The sequence below is a fragment of the Python bivittatus genome, unplaced genomic scaffold (genome assembly GCF_059951505.1).
Source record: "Python bivittatus isolate LINGU-HERP-01145 unplaced genomic scaffold, Pbiv_v1 ctg000960_np1212, whole genome shotgun sequence".
NCBI lineage: Eukaryota > Metazoa > Chordata > Lepidosauria > Squamata > Pythonidae > Python > Python bivittatus.
In genome coordinates, this window is record NW_028277124.1 from 6,482,113 (window position 1) to 6,500,217 (window position 18,105).

General features: G+C 35.4%; 1 protein-coding gene across 1 annotated transcript in view; it reads right to left on the reverse strand.

Moving 5' to 3' along the window:
• The window catches only part of XRN2 (5'-3' exoribonuclease 2), a 73,872-nt gene that overhangs the window by 39,367 nt on the left and 16,400 nt on the right, over positions 1–18,105 (reverse strand). Inside the window, exons 6-17 of the mRNA XM_007421396.4 lie at positions 17,982–18,071; positions 15,076–15,148; positions 13,205–13,255; positions 12,652–12,809; positions 9,815–9,889; positions 7,991–8,124; positions 7,061–7,118; positions 6,868–6,975; positions 6,153–6,197; positions 4,348–4,482; positions 2,816–2,934; positions 896–1,031 (exon numbers count right to left, since the gene is read on the reverse strand). Of these exons, the coding sequence (XP_007421458.2) occupies positions 896–1,031; positions 2,816–2,934; positions 4,348–4,482; positions 6,153–6,197; positions 6,868–6,975; positions 7,061–7,118; positions 7,991–8,124; positions 9,815–9,889; positions 12,652–12,809; positions 13,205–13,255; positions 15,076–15,148; positions 17,982–18,071 (1,182 nt within the window). The remainder of the gene's footprint in view (positions 1–895; positions 1,032–2,815; positions 2,935–4,347; positions 4,483–6,152; positions 6,198–6,867; positions 6,976–7,060; positions 7,119–7,990; positions 8,125–9,814; positions 9,890–12,651; positions 12,810–13,204; positions 13,256–15,075; positions 15,149–17,981; positions 18,072–18,105) is intronic.

Genomic DNA, 18,105 nt, shown 5'->3' on the forward strand with positions numbered 1-18,105 from the left:
CCAAATATATACAATTATTTTTTGAAAATCATCTTGAAACATTGGGCTACTGATATTAAAATACACTATAAAGTAGTAGCTGTAAACCTTTGTTCTCTGCAGCAAGTAATTTTACATTACTATTTGCCATAATGAAAACCTAGTGCAGAATATTTACTGTAATAAAAGAACTTCCATTTCTAAAAAAAAATATTGCTGCTTAAAAGTTTTTATCAATATAATGAATGGGTAAAATAGCAAATCTAGCAATTTCAAACAATTACAATAAATACAGATAGCTCTGTTATACTAAAATGTAAATGTTATTTATTCCTATACTTTACAAAAATATATCTGGAAGAAGCAAGACTATTGATAAAAGAAAAGAGAGCAACATAATTCAGTACCCACTAAGAAAAATTATTTTGCCAGTCTGTCTAGGCTGACCTTAAAAATAACTTAAGACTGACTCTAGTACAGGCAATCACCTCTTGGGAGAGAATTTCAGATGGATTAACAGAAATACTTTGTTTCTGCACTCATTAACAGTTTTCACTCAAATCTTTTTTTCCCCACTGGAACTGACAAACATATTACTGGATATTCCATTGTATCTGGCCATATGGCTGTAATAAACAATTTGATTTGATTTGATGTGGTATGTACATCAATTTGTTAAAATGCTGATCAAAAGCTGTGGTTGAACTGGCATTACACGTTTGCAATGGAAATATCAAGAGATATAAAAGCAAAAAGTATGTTTCCCTCAAGTGAAGTTTCACTCCTACTGACATGTAGTTTTCTTGGCAACAATACAGAAGTAGTTTGTTATTGCCAGGCAGAGGGAAATCTGGTGATAGAAAATCATCTGGAAGGAGATCTTGGGGAATAAAAATCAAATTCCAAAAGTAAGTACCTGATAATAGTATCGGAGAACCCAGCAAAGCCCTTCCACATAAGACTGTACAACTTTACGACGAAACTTCTTATCGTTGACATCAACATCAAATTTATTCTTGTAATAGCGCTGTTTCCAGCCAGCTTCCCATAACCTACATAAAAACAATTGTGAATCTACATAATGAGCAACTCAAATTTTCAAATGGCTTCAACAAAAATGTAGAACAGACTTCACTAACAGTAAAGTGGCTTAAATCACAGTACTATACAATTAAATCAGAAGATTATACAGGTAGTCATCGGGTTATGACGGCAATTGGGACCAGAATTTCGGTCGCTAAGTGATGCAGTTATAAAGCTCAGTAACCTCAGGACCACATGGGTCATTAAGCAGGAAGAAGTGAGAGTCTCAGGCAAGGAGCAGGGTGGGGTGAGGTTGTGGGCTGCAGGCAGGTGCTAGGGAGTGCAAGTGGGTGGGGGCTGCGGGCGTGCTGTGGGTGGGCCCATGCTACAGAGTGCAGGCAGGTGGGGGGTGCTACAGAGTACGAGATCCCAGGAATCTTGTATTCCGTAGTGGGGCTCCTCAGGAGAAAAGGAGTGGGAGTGACTTGTAGGAGCGACTTGCAGGAGCAACTTGCAACTTTCCCTGCTGGCTTCCCCATTGACTTTGGTTGTGGGAAGCCAACAGGGAAGGTCGCGAATGGCAATCACGTGACCGTGGGATGCTGCAACTGTCATAAATGTGGGCCAGTTGCCAAGTGCCCAAATCATGATCATGTGACCGCAGAGGTGCTGCAGTGGCTGGAACTTTGAGGACTGGTTGTAAGTACTTGTTCAATGCTGTTGTAACTTTGAATGGTCGCTGAACGAGTGGTTATAATTCGAGGACTACTTGTAAGTCACTACTAATATATACTGTTTTACCAGTTTTCCCCAAACTATGATCTCAAACCCACCCATCCATACAAACCCATGTAGGGTATGTATACCAATCCCCTACATATTACAGCAGTTCATACTCCGTAAAAGCTACTACTGTCAGCTCTGCGAGATAGACCATACAAAGAAATTTAGACTCCACAAAAGGCTAAAAACTATTTTATTTAGATTGGCCATAGTAACACAATCTTACAAGCCTGATTGTGCTTCCCCTCCTCCCTCTTTTATATTCATGTGAATTAGGGGGATGTCTGTGATGTGTTTGCAATCCTCCACATCGTTTGGATGTAAGCAATGTTTCCCTTTTTGTTGCTTTGATAACGGATCTTTCCTCTATCCGTCAAGGTCATCATCCTCTTTACTCTCTACAACTATAGATCATTCTTCAGTTTGTTACATTTTAGTACACTTGGCATGCAAGAAAGAACAGATGAAGTTACAAAGCTGTCTTATGCAGAGTCAGTCCTTTAGCCCTAACTGGTAGTCACTTTCCAAAGTCTTAGGCCTGATATACTGAAAGCTGGTCCTGAGAATCTTTTAAATGGAAGTTCTGAGAATTCCTTTGTAAATGCAAGAAGCCTGGTTTATACATAATATGTTCTTCAGTAATAGACAAAAAACCCTCACTAAAATGCTAAATGATCTGATTATAGAACTTTAAGAGTTAAACCATTCCATTTATGCTGTAGAATGAGATTCTGTTCACAAAGACTGAGCTGAATATTGAACCTCTAGCCAATCTGGTGTTTAGTCTCAAAGGGAGTAGCAGCTTTTAGGAAGAAAACCAGCATGCATACTAATGGAAACACTTAAATTTAACAGCTATAGCCTACACATCTCACTGGAATTTACTGAGTATCCCAACTCTCCACATTAATTATTGGTGGATAAAAAGATCATGGAAAAGCATTAGAAGGTGTGGCAGATGCAAGGTAAATAGTATTAATGAGACAATCTCCCTTTTGACAATGTACTAACAAAGTATGAAATGTGATACCTGACATTATCTTCAGGCTCCGGTTCACTGTCACTGTCCTCTGCCTTTCGCTTAATTCCTCCTGCTGGGGATGGCGTACCATCAGACGTGAAGCTTGAATTAGGAGAAACTGAAGGAGTCTGGGGATGTAGTTAGCATGCAGGGAGTTAGAGAAAAGGTCTCATTACACTTATCAAAATTAATATTAATGACTTTGTCATAAGGAACAGAAAAAAATATGCATCTATTTTATTTAACTATAGATACTGGAATTCGAAAGAACAATGTAGAAACTAGTTCCGTACTCCCAAGGGGATCTGGAATAGTGTTTCTCAGACAGCAAAATTTCATGGCAAGTAACAAACCATTTTTAAATTGAGGAACTTTCAAAAGCAGATTCTGATATAATAATAGATCCTGATATTCAAAAGAAAAGGAAAAGCATCCTATTAACTATCCCAGCCACATATAAGGACTACCTTATAAATTACTATTTTAGTACATATTAAAAGCCTACATTAATTAAAACCATAATGAGTGTCTATACCTTGATTTTACTTCATGTTCACAGTAGAAGTATATGCTAGGAACTAAAACAAATCAAGATGATATGTGTGCATCAAATAGAACAAAAGTTTGTAAAGTGTATTCATTAAAATCATAAGGAGCCAACCAAACTAGTAAAATGGTTTATACTTTACAGTCTCAAAGGATTATATCTAGAATAGAATAGAATAGAATAGAATAGAATAGAATAGAATAGAATAGAATAGAATAGAATAGAATAGAATAGAATAGAATAGAATAGAATAGAATACTTTATTGGCCAAGCATGAGACATACAAGGATTTACACAAGAATTCCAAACACGCATCTATAGTTTTAGCCCAGAAGCTCATCAACCATAGCTTTCCTTGCTCTTTTTCTTCCTACCCAAATCTGCTGTGAAGGATCCTCAATGAAGAGTTAATGTATGTGTGTGTGGGGGGGGGAGGGCGGGGGTAATATCCACCAACAATGTTAATTCTATTATTCAGTGAAGATCATTGGCTACAACCCAAATTAAGAATTTAGACTCACAAGTTTAATAGACAACAATATATTACCCATAACATCCTTCCCTCTGCTCCAATTCCTTTTGCACAAGTAGTTGTTAAATGGCCTGCATCCATTTTTTACTCATTACTTTGGGCTGTGGACATTAGAGGCAAGGTCAGGAAATGGGATTAAATTTCTATTCTTTCAAGGCTTTTACACTATCTGGAAAGATTAACAGCTGAACAATAACGGTCCACTTTTTAGGCAAAAAGTGTTATTTTCTAATCAATCATTAACGTTTCTCAAAGTGAAGGGATCTGGAGAGAGTACATGACTTAGACTTCTAATCTCACTTTGGGTTGAAGCCATAGTTGCAAGGAATTGAGGCCATAATGGAGTCAAGGCAGGAAAGGAAAGATCTACATATGTAAGTTGGGTTTCCTAGAAACTGAGCCATCAGTAAGCAATTTTCCATTCATTACCTTATCTATACTTATTGAAAAATAATCACTTACAGTGTTTTGTCTGTCCTGCATTCTCATTTCATAGGCTGTGTGTCTTGGATTGCTGATTGGCTGATGGCTTGACCTATTTCCTCTTCCTAATGGTTGTGGGGTATATTGTCCACCAAGCATAGAATGTTGTTCCCTCTGAAGTGAGCAGACAAAAATTAACATAAATGCTGATGATCAGTTATGAGAGCAAACATTACATAAAAGTGTAAATTGTCATGTTTAGGCTACACACTTGGTGATATTAATTTTCAGATAAATATGCAGTAGCTAAACATTCATATTGGCATATTCTATTTGGCTCATTAATAGTGTAACCACAATCCTACTGGGGTTGGCTGAGATGCAGTAGAAATGCCCTTCTGCCAGTAGAGAGAGCTCGGCTAGAGTTCAGAAAAATATGTGGATTAAATAATCGACTTGATTATAAAATTACAACTTTAAATTTATTATTGAAAACTGGCATTCATTCAGTTTAAAACTATGGACAAATACATAATAATGCTTTATTGTTATTTGGGATACATACAGAATGCATTTCAAGTAATATGCTCAAGTAGTTAACATACAGCAATAAAATAAAATATGATTAGTATGATAATAAGCACATTAGGAGCATTGGAATAGTTATATACTATTCTAGTGATTCTTGAATAGAAAACTTCAGATGGTTATCAGAACAACAGTGAGATTATATGTTATATTACAATTAAGTTGGCAGTTCCAAATCTATTTAATTAAGAATGTAACAGCATGAGTCAAAACATGTTGATACTCTAATAAGAATTGTAATTTGTATACAGATATGGTTAATCCTACAGAATTATTAGTGCCATTGAAGACCATGGTGGTTGGAGCTGATAAAAGGGCACCAGGTTGAAGAAGAATGATTCAATAATTATAAGAAAGTTTGCATCAATTGTAAAAGCTATCTCCTGAGTTAAGCTGCCCTTTACTCAATGGTATATATGAGAAAGTGGACGGACCGAGGTAAAAGTGTCAGGGTCACGGAGAGATAATAGGAATTCCCAATTATTCTCAAGCAGTAAGAAACCATATTACATTTTAAAATTATTATCAAAAGGTAGCAAGGGTTGGGAAAAAGATCCAAATGTTGTCAAAAAGGAAGATTGTGAATGATATCAAATCAATATGACCACAGGCTTATCCATAATTGTATTTGGGAATAAATAAAATTTAGTGCAGTGGAACTTCTGAGAAAATATAGAAAGCATTGTATTTTTGTGCCTCAGATGTAAATTAGCATCTAAGGACCATATACTGAATGTGTTTGTGTATTCAAATAATACTCTGTATTGCATGGAAAGTAATTTTTTAGACTGAAAAAAACAATGCAAGGCTTATTGTTCAAGTTTAAAAAGACCACATTCCTAAGCAAGCCAATCCTTGAATATATACATGTTCTTTAGAGTCTGAATTTATTCTCTGTGGCTGAGATTCAAAGAACGGTTCAACCAGTACACAGATGCTCAGGGAATTAGTGAACTCGTGTTTCTATCATAGTTGCACCCATGCTGCATTAGAAATTATCTAGTAGTTTGTAGTCTGGATCTGAGAATTAGGATTCAATAAAAAGAAGTAAAAATCCCACTGAATGAATATAAATACTGGAGTATTTGCAGTAGCTCTTTGAATTTCAGCCTAGAAAAACAGCTACAATGTTTCATTTTTATTCCTAACATAACTTTAAGACATCTCCTTCCCCTACCCCAAGGTAGCTGTTACTAAATTGTTCCAATTGTCTTAAAGACATGATAAATCAATAGGAGTAGGAGATTTATATTCACCTTCATTCTTTTTCTTTTTTCTTTTTGTCTTCTTTTGAAATTTTCCTGTGTGCCACATAAAATATATGGAAAGTATTTATTAGCCTTTGCTAGGAAATTAAAATATTCAAATAGACATTGTTCATTTTTGCTAAACAATCATTTTGCAGGAGAATCCTTTTCCGGCTTCAAAGTATATTGCTCTTCTAAACTAATCTGGAATCCTATTAGACTATATACATGCAAACTCTCAATTACCTAATTCACAGATTTTACAAAGTGGGTCATGTTCAGATCATAACACTTAACTTCTCTGGATGCAGTTAACAAACTATGGACAGTTCCATTTAGTATATTATGTCAGCCAGAGGCTTTCACTTACTCCTCTCAGAAAAAACAGAAAAATTAGCAAAAATTGGTCATAAAGAAAGCTTACATGCACATAAACACATACACACAGATTTTAGACATACTTATTCCTAACTAACCAAAGAACCAATGTTGTAATTTGAATGTTTTTCCTTAAAACCCTCAATTCATGTTAATTAGAAGCAATATAAAAACAAAATCTTGAATCCAATACAAGTTCATTAGCAGCTTACTGAGGCAAACTCACTTCCATTTGATTTACTGTAGAATAGAATACTGTAGAATGAAATAATCATACTTATTCATTTTTTTTAAATTGCTGGTAAATAAAAACACATACAACCGAGTTTCATAACAGCCCTTTCACCTCATCATCTTTTCGCTTCTTAAAAATGCTATCTTCAACTTCTCCAACAGCCAACATTATCATCTGAACTCTCTCCAAGTTGACATAACCATTTTCTGTAAGATAGCCCTGTAAATTGCAGAATACAATTGTAAGTAACTTTTCTCCTGTTTTCTCCATGTTACTATATGAAGAGGGTGGAGGAATTACTTACTCCAGTTTTGTGCACAACATTTTTATATATGTTCACCAGGCGATCAATTGCTCCTTCCCTGCAATACAAGAACAAGATTATTTCGCCCATTTCTTGGATGGTGTCATTGTAAGGGTTATATTCAAGCTGTTATTCTAGTGATGGTATGACATCTGCTGGCAGAACAAATTCTTCCTCCCTCCTCCATGCCACAGTCTCTAAATCTACTCTGGAAGGTTGGGAGATTTGGGGAGCAGATTTGGGGCACACAGAACGAGGAGAGCAAAGAAAAGTTCTACCAAATACAAGGAAGTATGCTTGTGCAACACTAAATTTAGCAGAGTTTGAACCACTATTTAACTATTAACCTGTGAACTTACTACTGACTGCCATTCCCTACTTCTATAAAGTTTACTGAGTCTAGAAGGGACAGGTACATGGGAAAATACTTAATTTAATTTTTGCACGAGGCTCTTCTAAATCCCCTGTTGCATAAGGCAAAAAGCCAACAAGCCTACACACGTGACTAAAGAGCAGCCTGCTACTAAATTAAGAAGAAATGAGCCAAGATTCACAACACACAGCGAGCAAAGTCTCAAAAAAGCTGGAGATATCATGCACTATAATTAAGCAAGACAAAATAGCAAGGTATTTGAAACTCATGCTTTTCAAAAGCCTTGTAAAGTTCACTGGATTTGGAACAGCAAGAATTCTATTATGAGCAGGATCCAAATGAGTGAACAATTAAATACTGAAAACCCAAGGGAGCTTGTGTTTCTCAAACAGCACTCTCCATTATAAAACAAGAACTTTCAAAACAAGATTTAATATGACACAGATCTAAAGAACAAGAATAATTAATCATGCCCAAGTTTTATTTTTTTAAGTGCAATAATCAATACCTATCTAACAACATTTAAGTGTTTCTAGATATAAAGTTGTTTCTCTTACCTGATCTCTAATGAGGGTAAATGAGGGAGAAAATCATTTCCCACAAAGAAACACATGAAAACCCAGTCATCGATGCTTCTTTCAACATCAAAAGTGAAAGGCAAGCTGGCCATTGTTAGCTCTCTTTCCAAATACTAGAAGTTTTTTAAAGAGAGTGAGTGAGACACACAAAAATGAAGCATTTTCTCAAGCATTAATAGAAATCAAATGTCAGATGTCTACAAGTGGGGATATTGTGAATGTATGTCTGAGAACACAGAAAATGTCGTTTCCTTTCCACCAAGCAAGCGCAGTCCATTTCTTAATCAGAAGGCTAGGAGCACAAGCAGCAATGTTCCCCACCAGCCTGAATCTCTATAGGATATTGAGTCAGAACATCAGAAATTGATTTGGAATAAATCACTGGCAAGTATTTATTCCAAATCAATTTCTGATGTTCTGAATTCCTCTCCAGTAATCTTGCATATTTAAAACGTTTCCATCTCCCAACTCTTTCTGTTAGTAGCCTAGGGGTTGCTTATTTATTTTTGCACTCATCTTTTCAAAGGAAGGTTTCATTTGCACTAAAACATAGTCCAGCCAGCAATTTGCTTTTAATTTGTGGCCTAAAAAGGCTACAAAAAGTGTTCTAAGCAGCATTTCCATCCCATAAAAATGTCCATTCTAGAATTTTTTTCCCCCACTACAGCATGCACCTTTACAGGCAAGACACTAGACTCTGGAGAGGCTATGTTTACCTTTTAAGGTAAAGAGTCAGAATGACGGAGGTGCAGGAGCTAGCAAATGGAAGACTTAGGAAGCCAAAGCCAGTGCCTAATCTAAGAGATACAAAAGGGCTACTGAGAGGGGATTAAAAGTAAATCAACTGTGGCGAAACTGGGTTTATTGGGTCAAAGGCTGCATTATTTTTTTCTTAATTTATTCTAGGAATAAAATAAGTATAACTGAAAATTTTACTGTCACAACCCCAACATTATAAGCTTAAGCAGTTTTATGGTGATGATAACATCATCTCTCTCTGATCAGCTTTTTTTCCCCTGCTAGCACAGTATCTTAAAGAGAGCCAGTTTGGTGTAGTGGTTAAAGCATCAGGCTAGAAACAGGGAGACTGTAAGTTCTAGTCCTGCCTTAAACACGAAGCCAGCTGGGTGACCTGGGCCAGTTACTCTTTCTCAGTCCTAGGAAGAAGGCAATGGCAAACCACTTTTGAAATCCTTCCAAGAAAACTGCAGGGACTTGTCCAGGCAGTCGCCAGGTGTCAAAAACGGACTAGAAGGCATATACACATAGTAACTTGAGTGTGGAGGGTAACTATAGTCTGTCCACTGTTCACTCAGAGGACCAAGTGTTTGTAAACAATTAACTCTATTTAACAATCACATTATATGAACAAATAATATGGGATACAAGTTGCTTCTGTTTTTTACCTTTCCAGTCCCTTACTCTGGTCAAGTGTCAAATGCCTCCCTTCTCACACCTCTCTCAAGTTCTCTTAGCTTCCCACCAACTTAACCCTTTCCTTTAGCAGGATTCAAGTAATTTGTCATTTCATCATGACACAGGAGCAACTTGCCTTACAGTCATATTTAGCTGCTTAATGGGAAAAATGCTGACAATGAACATAAACAAGAAGGCCAAGACCTCTGGCTTCTCTTAGCTGATTGTCAGAATTAAATTCTTGGCTACCATGGCAACCTTGTTTGCTGACTGCTGCATAACATCTCTGCATGTTTACTTAGAAGTATCTCAGTGTGTGCGATGGATCTTGAGACCCATTGCACAGGCCAGCCGTCTTTGTTCAAAATACATCCTAATATTACTTACTTCTCTCAAAACACATAAGCGAATAAATATAAATTCTTGTTCCATACCAGGAGGACAATCTGCAAACTGATCATGCTGCAGAGATGAAAAATGACATACCATTTACGCTAAGATTCATTTTGAAATATCTTGTCTTGACAGTACTGCCATAAAGTAAACCTAATAAAAATTCCTCTAAATTAACTAGCATTTGGGAAGTGAGCTTCAGACTGTGGCTTCAATTATAAATTTAAGTGAAATCTTTTTTTATAGCACAAAGTTTATTCAGAAAAAAGTCCCAGTCTGTTCAACAAAAATTATTCTTAAAGTAAATATGTCTAGGAATACATGCCCAGTCTTCTAACACTGATCCATCCTTTGTTCACTCTGGCCACACCATATTTATGTACATTTTGCATTTATGCAAAGGTAATTCACCCTCATGATCCACCAATCCAAGATGAACTCTGTTTTTATTAGGTTTACTTCAGAGCAATACTACATTCATACAGAAAACAGATAATGGCTTAGCATCAACTATGGTCTGTTGATAACATCAGTCACAGCTTGTTTCCCCTCTCCTTTTTTGCTTATTCACCGATAGTATCCCAACTATCCCAGCAGCATAAGAAGCAGGACAACTTTACCACCATCCAGCCTACTTGCCCTGGTTGGCTTTAGAAATAGCCTGGAGGTCTCCTTGGAGACTTTGTTTTTTGGAGTGGTCCACATGGTCATAGAGGCACACTTCCCTTCTCCCCTTCTTAAACATATCTTATTGGGTGCTTCCTAATTATGCTGCTTTATTTTTGCCTGACATTAGAAATAGCAACTGAAAACTAAGAAAGTTAACAGCAGTTACTGCTTCCCAGCTTTCAAGTTATCTATTACATTAGAGACTGATTAAAATACAAGGTTCTTAATACTGATTTTCTTCTCTCAAATTCTAGAGCAGGGTATAAGTTCCTTGAACACAGTTGATTTTCTAGCACTGGAGTCTTGCCTATTGATCAGGGCTCTTGGAAGTTTTGTTTTTTAACTAATAATTTCCACAGCCTGAAAAAGTTTGAAAACTCCTGCTCTGGTGGCTATGTGGTACATAAACAACGTAGGCTGCCAAGATCAGTTATAATAGTTCCCTGGTGGCAGATATTTGTTAGCTCAATGTTTTAATATGTGCTAAGCTGATGCTAGCTAAGAGCCTTGAGATTTACTTAGCAACAGAGAGAGAAAAATGTTTTACTGGTGATAAAAAGGGGACAGAAATCAGTCCTTCCTATTCCCTTTGATAGTTTATCATTTTTCATTATGTAGGCATAAAAATCAGGTATCTTTGCCAGACTGAAACAGAGATGTGATGGCAGAGGAATTCTGAAAAAAGTCCCCCTTCCCCAGTAAGGCCTCTGTTTCTCTCTCCTCACCAGATTTTTTTTTCCAAAAAGGGGGATTATGAAATATATCCCAGTACTTTCAGTTTAAATAGGAACTGTTAATAATAACAGAGCTTCAGATTCAGAAATTATGACTGAATGTAATTTAATGCAGTAAATGACAAATTCTGAACTGTGGTTGTTCTCTCCTCCCTAATTTTTCCCTGAAAATTAGATTTTTCTATATCTGTTGGATACAGAATAAGATGACATCTACAGGACATGTATTTTTGTTTTCATTTCACCATTTCTTCTGTAAATATATAATGCTGCATGTTGATTTTATTGCTTTTGTCTAAGTTTAACTGCTGTTTAGTTTTTATTGTTCATTTTTTAATGTAGCTAAACTGCACTGGTGGAGGGTACATTATAAAGAAATACTTTGTTTGTTTTATCTAATATTAGAATAATATTATTTTTTACTATTTGCCTCTCCTAAACATTCAAAAATGAAGAGGTGCTATATTTCAAAAGCAAAACTTGTTGCTTTTTTAGTAACAAAAATTAAAAACATTTTAAAGTATATTCAATAAATTTATAATAACTGTCTGAATAAACTCTACTTTCACACCAAACTTACTAATACAATCAAAGCAAATTATTCATAATACATTTTATAAAGCAATGAAGTAACACAAAGGATATTAAAATTACTTCATATATTTCCAATCTTCCCCAAATTTCCAGTTTTGCAAAATGAAAAAAAAATGGGGCAATATATATTTTCCATTACTTCAGATATCCTGAAAATTCTACACCTCTAGACCAAAGCTATGTTATTTACTTATAATCCTTGTTAGATGTTATGAAAATATAACTAGGTCCCTTTCCTCACAAAACAGAGACAAAAGGCCTAAGTAATTTGGACAAGGCAAGAAGAGGGTGGCATGGAAGGGTGAAATGGTGAAGTCAAGCCATGTGCAGGCAAGGGGTTGCCTTCTTAGTTCCATGGATCCATGAAACTTTGCTGGGACACAGGAACAAACCAGACATTAGTCACCAATGCTTGGTTCAGACATAACTAGAAAATAGTAACATTTGAACAGTTAAATACAGGACTCCTGGCTGAATCATTACAGCAAACTAGGTCTCATACATTACTGTATCTTCAAACCATGGTTTCAAATAGAGCTTTGCTGCCAAAAGATCAACCAAATTTATTGCCTGAAGTAGGTTCAGATATTCAAGCAAAGGACATCAGACTAAATGAATCCCATGATGAGCCAGGACAATAAATACTGCTAGGTGCCTCTTTCCTTACAAATGGTTCAGAACTGCTGCCATCCCATGATATATGTTAGATAAAGCAACTATTTATCAAAGTTCAGCTTCATGGTTAAACAAAAACCAGTATAAAGCACCTCTCAACCTTTCACTTTGAATAGCACACTAATTGTAATGAAAAGGAGTTAAGTAAATTCAACCTACCTCCCCTTGTTTTTCTTTTGGTAGGCCTTGACAGTCCTTAATTTCATGTCCAAATTGGTTGCAAAGACCACATGGCTTAGGTTTATTAGGCTTAAATTCTTCTCTGATTATAGTAAAATTTGGTTCATGAGTAGCTAATCCAAGCATAATGAGGTCAGCTATAAAAGAAATAGAACAAACCCCAACCATTAATAAGGGCCCAGTTCAGATGAGCCACTAAAGCTTTGGAGAACTAAGCATAAGACATGGGCTTGTTACATTCTCTTCTCCCCAACTCTTGTGAACAATTTACCAAAATTAGCAAACTATGGTTAGAAATACATACATGCCAGAAGGGAGTGTAGTAAATAAAAAATGGAGGGAAGCCATGTGCTAGGAGATACAGGAAGAAATTATAATTAGGTGGATCATCTGAACTGACACAATATGAGCAGTGGTTTAATATTTAACCCCAGACAAATGAAATTGTATTTAAAATGATAGCACACACTGAACTGGTTCACACACATTCTTCTTTTATTACTAATACAGAAAAACCCAGAAATGGACTTACCATCAGCACCACATAAACAATGGTGAGTGTTTGGGTCATGGTTTGGTTGGGCTAAAACAAAAGAACATTGATTCATTATAGAGTTCTGATATTTCTCAACAAAAGATTGTTTAGACTCATACTTAAGTCTTATATTTAAAAAGACCCTATAATATTCATAGATGCATCCCTCGACTCTCAAGAAATAAGAATGGCAACAAATAAAATGCAATCTGGAAAAACAACAGCTAGAAAGACTTTTCACTAAAAAAAATTCACTAGAATACTAAACACAATGCTATATTAGCTCCAATCACTGCCATAATATTTAATTACTGTTTTGCCATTTAATTAAGCTCCGAGTCATGGAAAGAAGTTGATCGATTATGTGCCAGCAAGTCAGTGTCGACTCTTAGTAGCTACAGAATTTTTCTCCATGATGATCTGTTCCTAACCTGGTCCTTCAGATCTTCCATCCATTTAAGTAAAAGTACAGATTTACCACTGCCTTCTCCTGTGCAGTATGAATTGATGCCTTTGCCGTTGTCACTAAAGTGATCATCTGCCTCCAGCATCTTTCTATATCACTGCTGCCCAATATAGATGCCTGCTTGTTTTACCTGGGCAGCTGGGATGACCTTCATGCTTTGGGTGACCCTGCTGGGAATATATATTCTTGGCATACACTCTTGGTGTTTTTCAATCATCCCTCCCAGGAATACCCACCCACTATAGCAGGACTCGGTGGAGTGGGGATGGAAGGAAATAACCAAGGGTTTAATTTCAACATGAGAGAAGAATCAACATAATCTTAGAGATCCATTACATTTTTCATCATATAGCACCATAACAGCCAGGTCAGCAGCCCAAGTAATTAACTTCTTCCAAAATATTCTATATTTATATAATCCAATTGATTTCTGTATGGCTCACAAATATACTTCAATGGAAATACAGTATAATAAAATGCAATATGATAACAATAATATTGAAATACATTAAAAAAATTAAGTTAACAAAACAAATAGCAGCAATGACATATTAAAAAATAGGACATGTGAAATCAGATCAGAGACAATGAGAAGAAACAAAGCATGCATCAATTTATCTGGCTAGCCAATTGTCAGTGAGCATAGATTGCCATGGATTTCAAATTCTGCTGTACGGTTTCTCTTGCCCTTCTCTGTCTGTCGATGCAATAACTTCCCTTCAAATAAGGCATTGATTATTGTTGGACAAAGATTTGAAGACAACCTTTTTACATTAGAAATACACTACTATATAAGTCAATTTTTGAATCTCTTCAATTTAGCCTACCTTAGTATTTTAATCAGAAAGACTATGCTTATTTCTTAAGTCCAACATTTTTTTTGACAGAGTGGAACAGATTTGGTTATTTTTTATTCCATTGCAAACACTGCAGAAACAATGAGATATTTCATAAATGAGAAAAATGCTCTAGAATTCTCCACCAAAAGAATATATCTGAAGAACGAATCTTCCAAAAAGTTACACATTTTTAAGTTTACTATCTCACTTCACAGATGCTTGATGCAAGTTTGTTCATACTCTAATATGAGGTATACATTAGTTACGTACTGTAAAATTGGGTATATAGTTTAAGTTGCTATATAGACTAATATCAAGAGCTCTAAGCCATTTTTTGTATTTTTAAATTTTGACTGTATATCTTTGTTTAAGCTATACATGCATTAAACCCATTACAACAGTCACATGAAGAACCTCTTATTGCTCAGCACACATTCATTGTCTATTTTAACAAATACTGATGTATAAAAATGTACAGTAATAAATTCAGATCAAACTGCTCAAAGCTATCCTATAATTCTAGCAAATTGCATATTCTGCTGTAAAAAGCATAACACCTTTACCTCTTTGCCTTCGTATGTAATCCATTATTTTGTGTTCACCCTCACCTGGAGCACTTGCATCAGATAAAATAACCTATCAATAACAAAAGGAGGAAATATAAGATGTAGGTTGAAATATTCAATACAGAGTATCATCATGAAAATTATACTAATGCTTATTTGGTACAATATTTTCCAAATTTTTGATGCCTTGGGCATTTTTTAAAAAAACAAAAATTGGAAGAACACTGTTCTTTATATTCTCAAAAATACGTATCACCTCAAAAACACTATACACAGATCTGGGAGTTCCGGGGGAAGCATGGCGAACTGAAGACGTCTCTGTGAAAGTGGAACCGATGACCGTGGCAAAGACTGAACTGAATAGACTGGTTCTTCGGAATCTCTCTGGACAAAGAGAGGACAGAAGATCGCCCACATGTGCTCCATATGGCTGCTTCTTATGAGGAGACTGCAGGACAGCAGTCTTCCTCGGGTTTGAGTGGCGGGAGACGAAGGGATTAGCCATCTTGCTTGTAATTGTGGCAGAACCTTTTAAAGGACACTAAGTTCATAAGCCTCACTTTCTCATCACTTTCGAAAACTGCCTATTAATCATCTTAAAGCTATTACAGACCTTTGGAATGACAAGTCTGAAAAGTCGCCGGGTGAGTTTAGCTTCAACTCTGAACAAAAGAAAAATTAATTATAAGCTTAAGAACTTAAAGAATTTGAAATAAACAGCAAAAAGCTAAATATGATCTTTTGATCTAAGAAAGTTACAAATGGACTAAAGGTTGGGTTGAATTTGGAAAATCGACTTTTACTGTAAGATTTTGGAATTAACTATAAAAAAATAGCTTCTAGACACTAGAGGGGAATAAAGATTCTAAGTAGAAGGGAAAAAAATACAAGCCTGCTTTTGGTGTTGGTTAGTACTTGGACTTACAAAATGTTCTAATATTGGAAATATTAAAGGAGATCTTTGAAGAATGGAGCCAGAAATTAGTAGCTACAATATCAACAGTGTCAGTAATGATGTCTGACTCTATGGACAGACTATGTTCAAAAGATGGTAATGAGGGAATGACAGATGTGGAGCTAATTTTGTCTGACAAGACAGAGAAAGTAGCAAAAGTAGAACTACAAATGACAGGCCAAGAGAATGATTTGGAAAGGATGTTTTATTGGATATACAAAAGAAAGTAGCTGAAATTTTAAAAATTAAAGGGGAAATACAAATGACAAACCAAGAGAATGACCTGGGAAATGTTTTCTTATTGGATCTACAAAAGAGGCTTGTTAACCCTAACCCTTGAAGAAGTCTGTGCAATGGAATAAAGAAGAACTGAAGAGAAATCAAATTGTATGACAATATTTGAATGAACTAAAGATTAAGACTGTTAGAAGTAAAAGAAAGGAATATAAAGTTGGTTTATTTGATCAAGGTTAAAATAAGACATATTTTGCAAAGATCTGGCAACCCTTTACAGACTTTTTGCTCACACCAGGATTAAAAAGTTGATGTTTTATGTATTTGCTTATAGATAAGGGATGGGATATGGGATGAAGACATATCTGTTTGTAACCTTATAGGGGCTGAAGAGCAACTAAATTTGTCTATACTTGTTATAATGAAGATTGGAAGTAACTTCTTTATATATTATATTATATTATATTATATTATATTATATTATATTATATTATATTATATTATATTATATATTTTCTCTTTTTCTTTTTTCTTGCACTTTTTATTCTTTCTTTCTATTCTTTTTTTCCTTTAAGTTTAGTATATATTAGTTTTTACTATTGTAATCAAAATTCTTAATAAAAATAATATACAAAAAAAAAGCACTATACCCAGATCCTTTTTGCAATTCTAAACCAATCTAGTTCTTAACTACACCGCTTTGTCCAGTTGAATACTTTCCCAGTAATACTTCTGGAATACACCCATGCCAAACAACTATAAAACAATCCCCATGAGACTCCTATGTTCAGTCAGACCATCAACCAATTTACCTAGCCTTGAAGATTTGAACTCATTCAAAGTAAAGAGGTATTCCTTTTCTAGGCTTCTATCAGTATCAAGTTTCAATCCTGCCCCTTTCACTTCCTTACTCTCTTGCTTCTGGTTGTCACTATCACCCACATAGAATAGTCCTTTGATTCTCTTCCTTTTCCAGTGTTGTTTCTTGGGCCAATTCTCACATTAACCATCTCCTTTTAGTCCAAGAATCCTTAATTTTCTATGAGCTGAATTGAGAATATTCATTATTCCAATCCTTACTTTTTCCCTGAATACCGTTTAATGTATAGATACACATTGTTTTCAGGAAGGAACACATAGATGTCACAAGCACTAAACCCATCTTCTCACACTATCCTTTACAAGGAAGAATTGTTTTCTCTGTTTGAATTTATTTGCTGAACTCCAAGTAGTTCTCCCTGTTCATTCAACTAGTGATTCAAACTTTCTCCAATGGGATTATGTCAAACAGGGAGGTTTCACTTTTCAAGGCACAGCAGGCTGTCTCACAGTTCATATGTTCTAGCATATAGTTTCCCATCCCCTTGCAATGCCTCTTCACTATGAAATTTAAGATGTTCAAAGTTATGACATTTTGAAAAGGAAAACATCTGCAGGTCTCACACAAGCCTAAATTATGTATAGTTTCCTAAGACTGATGCCTGTGCTTGCTACATTAGATATTAATTAAAAAATCTTGAGATCATATTAGTTGATTAAAATGTTATTTGATAAATACTTAAACAAAACATATTCCTCCCCACCCCCCATTTCATATCTGACATAAGATAGGGGGAAAAAAGTTCCTGAGCAACAGCTTAACAGTTATCCTATCTAAAATTCATTTACATTAGGAAATACACCTTGGAATTACAGTCAAGAGAGTGAAACTTGCCGTTATTTTTTTCCATCCTGGATCATTGTTTAAACGATCAGCGATATAATACTGAAGACATTTAGCAAGATTGTCCATAAATTCTGTTCCCTATACAACAAGAACATAAAACAATGTTTAGAGA